Raw genomic sequence first — 4,689 nt, forward strand, 5'->3', positions numbered from 1 at the left:
TTGCCGGGGAAGTCTTTCATCCACTAGATGCCGCTGAATGAAGAGCAGTCCTAACATCGTTGCTAAAGTGCACACCCTGAGGGCCGAACCAGCGCCGCTTGATCTTGAGTCGGGCGCGTAGCCACGAAGCTAACGAGACGGAATTTTATTTTCCTTATTGATACAACAACTAAACGAACTACATACTGAATTACTGAAATTTTAGGTTACATTGAATTAATTCTTGTTTCAAGCAAATTTCAGTAAGCAAGTCCTAGTTAGCTAAGTTACGGTACCGGTACTGTAAACGTTAGGCAAAAGCCAATCAACTAAACATAAACAAAAAAGACTTGAAATTACTTTAGACAAATATTTGTTTTTTTTTCTGCCATCCAAACAATTTTACAGCCAAAAGTTAGGCACTGTAGTTTTATCCGATTAGGCATAGCCTATTATATAGTTTTATCACATCCATAAAAATATTCAGTTTATCTGAAAGAAAGCAAGACCCAAGCAAGCTGACAGACATAAAGTACAATTTTTCGTAATTGAAACGATGACATTTTTGGTTACAAACTCTGTAATGATGCAAACAAGACTTTTCAAGAGAAAGTCACCTGACATATATTGAAACAACTGATTTCCATGCTTTACAATACGCTACTGGTACTATATACTGTTACTGGTACTATAAAAAAATAATAAAGTTTAATAATATAATAATAATAATATTAGGCTGTAGTTTAATAATAGGCTGTAGCCTACATATGTGGGAAAATTTTTTATTTTTCTCAAAATAAAGTGCAATATTAAGTTTACCTGACTAAAACCAAAAAAAGATTTCACCTTTTAACTGCCACTGCTCTTTAAAGAGAGCGAGCCTTAAAAAAATAAACAGTGTTTGCAATCACCATAACTCTGGTCTTTGCTAAACTGTATGGGTGTTACTTTTTAAAAAAGAAGACGACTTGTAGTTTCTAAAAGTTGAAAAAAAATGCTAGGTTTGCATTTGAATTTTTTCTTCAATTTTCAATCATTTACAAAGAATTTTTAATTTTTGTGCAAAGTGAAGTTTATGCGGTTCTTTCTTCGCATACCGCATAAACTTCATCGTGACAACGTTTGTGAGGGAAACTTAACACTTGCCTAACAGGTAAGCACTTTAACGGCAAAATTTCATTAACTGTCGAGAAAACCTCGAGCCAATCAGAAGGTACGTTCTCTGTGACGTGAATCATAAAAAACGCGCGAAAACCCAAATGGAAGACATTTGCAAAATTGCATTAGTTGCATAGCTGGCGGTGTGACGACATTTGCATTAGCTGACATTTGCATTATTACCTTCATAGCAGGCAGCGTAGTGCAGGAAAACGCAAGTAGCCCACATCATGAATGATCATCCTGAAACTCAGGTAAGGTTTGTTTCAGTTAAGTCAGATCTATTCTTCAGGGTAAACTATTAATATATACTACAAAAAGTGCTTATATTTGATTTAGATCTTACAGTATGAGTACTGAGTAGGCTATATATTTTTACTAAAGTAGTGGTATTTGAAGTTCAACAGTTGTCAGCTACATGGCATGTGGTTGCACTGTGTTGATTTGCCAGCGCATACAATTATTATTATTGTTGTTGTAGTGGTTCACTTCTGTGGAAGATGGCATGAAGTTCATTGAAGAGTATGCAGAGAAAACTGCAACAAAACTTCTTGTTGCACAGAAACGAGCATATGGTGTGTATGTTGTTTGCTACATAACATCCTACAAAATTCATACTGAACTGTAGAGGTTTACCTTTGTTGACAGTAGAAATTTTGGGTGCAACCTAGTTCGTACCCTGAACAGTTCATACCCTGAAAAGATCGAGAGGAAAAATAAAAAAAGCTGAAGCCACTGATCGCAGTGATCGCAAAGATCAAGAGAAAAATTACCACAAAGCCGAAGTTGCTGATCGGAGTTTTCTTTTTTCCGCAAACATTTTAAAATTTCCGGTAATGATCCTTAGAGTTCGCCGAAGTCGCTGATCGCAGTTTCAGCAAACATTTTAAAAGGGTTAGGGTTAGGAAAAGATCAAGAAGAAAAAATTAAAAATAGATGAAGTCGCTGATCGGAGTTTCCGCAAACATTTTAAAAGGGTTATGGTTGATCGGAGTTTTCGCAAACATTTTAAAATTTCCGGTAAGGATTCTAAGAGTTTTTGTTTGTTTGCGGAAACTGCGATCAGCAACTTTGGCTTTGTGCTATTTTTTTTTCGATTTTTTCAGGGTACGAACTAGGTTGCATCCAAAATTTTAAAGTTTATTTAGCCAGGCTATAATGTTATCATAACTTGTGTAAATGTTATCTTTTTACGGCAATTCGATGTATTGGTTTTGAAGTAACGTTTTTAGAAGTACTCAATTTTTTCAAAAAGTGGTATCTTCACTTTCAAGTGGCATAAAAATGTAGGCTAATATGTCAACGAGAAGTGCTTTTATCAGGATTTGAGTGTTGCTACTATCACCGCATTATGTATATACCACGAGTTTTTTGCAGATTGTTTTATGAAGTAGATTGTGCAGCATCCACTAGGTTCTGCTGAATGGACAGTTGTCCTTTCGATGTGTTGCTCAAGAACACATCTCCATAGTCGAATCAGCGCCGCTTGGTCTTAGTAGGGTGCTTAACCACTGAGCAAATGGGGCGGACAGATTTTTGTGGCCACTGGCCATGTCACCTTTTCATTTACATACTGGGGTATTGACTACGGTACCTCAACTAATGGTATCGTTTTCATTCCGGATGCATTAATGACAAAAAATAAATTGATATGACAATTAAAAAAGCACTACCGGGTGTATTGATAAGCAACATTTTGATTTTGCATATTGTTTAACATGCCAAACACACGTGTGTGGACATTTTGCCGAAAGAACTGATCTGTTTGCGAATGATATTTATGTGTTAATGATAATACATTTGTATAATTTCAGCAATTTGTCTTTTCGGCAAAATGAGTTTCGGCAAAATGTCCGGGTACGTACCCAAACACATTACTACAATTATTGCAGAAATCTCAAACAGCATGATTTATTGGCGAGGTGATACGCCATATATTAAGCTGGAATATGTCCAGTTCAAATGTCGACCAAAAGAAGCTTTACAGCAAAGTACTCAGGTATGTAGCAAGATTATGTAGTGCCTCACGCTTACATTACTTCAGGTAAAATCAACTTATCCTATGGATTTTATAACGATTCATGACAGATTGTTTAACAGGTCATGGTGACGGATCAGTGCAATGCCAAAGTTAAACTTCTGAAAATTGCTGAATTTCCCGAATATAAGGTAACTTATACTATTGTGTGATTTCACCAGTAGGCCTATCTTTAAATTCTTACATTTTTTGTATCATTGCAAAGTGTCTTCAACTTATACACTCAATGATATTGGTTTTCTACAGGTTAAATGATCATGTTAACACGAAGGAAATTTTTTTTTAAATTTTACCATCCAGTTTTTCTAGTGTGTTCTACCTTTACTTTTTTAAGGTATCCACACAAACTTCCACAACCAAAAAGGACTTAAACAAACAACTCCGAGTGGCTTTAAAAACAAACAAAGCAAGTTTAAGTACGACTAGATGTTGCATCACCTTTCCTAAACTAGATGCACAGAGCCATCCCTGTCAGGTGAATGTCCATAGTAAGATTAAAAAAGAGCATAATTAAAAAGTTTAAAAAGATATTGTGTCATTACAAATGTTCTTTGTGATTTTCAGAGCTCTGCAGAAGTTGAGGAAAGTGATGACACTGAAAGTCATGGACTGGTACAGGTTTGTAATGTAGTTGCTGCAATATACTAGGGCCCAACAAGACCTTCAACAGTTCACCAACCAATTCTCAACTATTTTGCTGTTTCTAACTTCACACAATTGGTAGCCTATACGTTGAACTCTTCTATAATAGTAAATGGTAGTACAGAACTTGAAAATAGCAAGCAAAAGGTAGCTCGAAGCTGCAGTTTTTTTTTACTGACTCATCAGGAGCTGTCATCAGAATAAAACAAACCTAAATGTGGTGAAATAGTCTATTTATAATAGAAGGAAAGAAGAAAAACTGGAGCTTCAAACTATCAGCTACCTTATACTCGCTAAATCCAGATTTGTTGCATGTGTGTAGTATTTGCATTTCTTCACTGTTAGGCTATGGCATAAATGCTTTGATTGCTTATAAAAAATAAATTATTTTTTGTTGTAGTGGTTGCCTTCAGTGGAAGATGCCATGAGATCCATTGAAGAGTACGAAGCAAAAGCAGGAACAAAACTTCTTGTTGTTCAGAAACAAGCATACGGTGCCATGTTAATGTTGATTTTTAATATCTTGCCATTGCAATTCATTAGTGTACTAAGTGTTGATATTCATACTACAATAATAAGCCTTTTCCTTGTTGACAAAGATTCTAAAAAGGTTTCTGCAAAGCACAGTGTTTTCACCAAAGTGGAGGTTAGGCATCACAAAAGAGGAAACGGTTTACTAACTGCAATAAAAAGAAAGCTATAAAGATTTGCAAATGTATTCTGTTTCATCAACTTTTCATCTTGTTTCTCAAAGACACGCGATTTTCAGGTGTAAAAGCTCTTCCGTTGATGCAAAGTAGCCTAGCCTACTTCACTGACCTCTTTTGTATTTTTTCCATCTAGTGTGCCAAATCCATACGCCTATGTGGTGT

The 4,689-nt window shown here is 35.6% G+C and overlaps 1 protein-coding gene across 1 annotated transcript; it reads left to right on the plus strand.

The window, feature by feature from the left end:
- The first annotated feature begins 1,357 nt into the window (after positions 1-1,357).
- LOC145771160 (uncharacterized) lies at positions 1,358-3,430 on the plus strand. Its single transcript, XM_082582897.1, has 5 exons — positions 1,358-1,391; positions 1,619-1,712; positions 3,030-3,136; positions 3,238-3,306; positions 3,422-3,430. Exons 1-5 carry the CDS (start codon positions 1,368-1,370, stop codon positions 3,428-3,430), a joined length of 303 nt encoding a protein of 100 aa, XP_082439023.1. The 5' UTR covers positions 1,358-1,367.
- The last annotated feature ends 1,259 nt before the right edge of the window (positions 3,431-4,689 follow it).

The sequence above is a fragment of the Aplidium turbinatum genome, chromosome 5 (assembly GCF_918807975.1).
Source record: "Aplidium turbinatum chromosome 5, kaAplTurb1.1, whole genome shotgun sequence".
Lineage (NCBI taxonomy): Eukaryota > Metazoa > Chordata > Ascidiacea > Aplousobranchia > Polyclinidae > Aplidium > Aplidium turbinatum.

Bases quoted from the DNA above. Each gene is read 5' to 3' on its own strand.
- LOC145771160 (XM_082582897.1), top strand. From the start codon at position 1,368: ATGAATGATCATCCTGAAACTCAG. The intron at 1,392-1,618 runs GTAAGGTTTGTT...TTGTTGTTGTAG, and splicing joins ATGATCATCCTGAAACTCAG to TGGTTCACTTCTGTGGAAGA. The intron at 3,137-3,237 runs GTATGTAGCAAG...ATTGTTTAACAG, and splicing joins CTTTACAGCAAAGTACTCAG to GTCATGGTGACGGATCAGTG.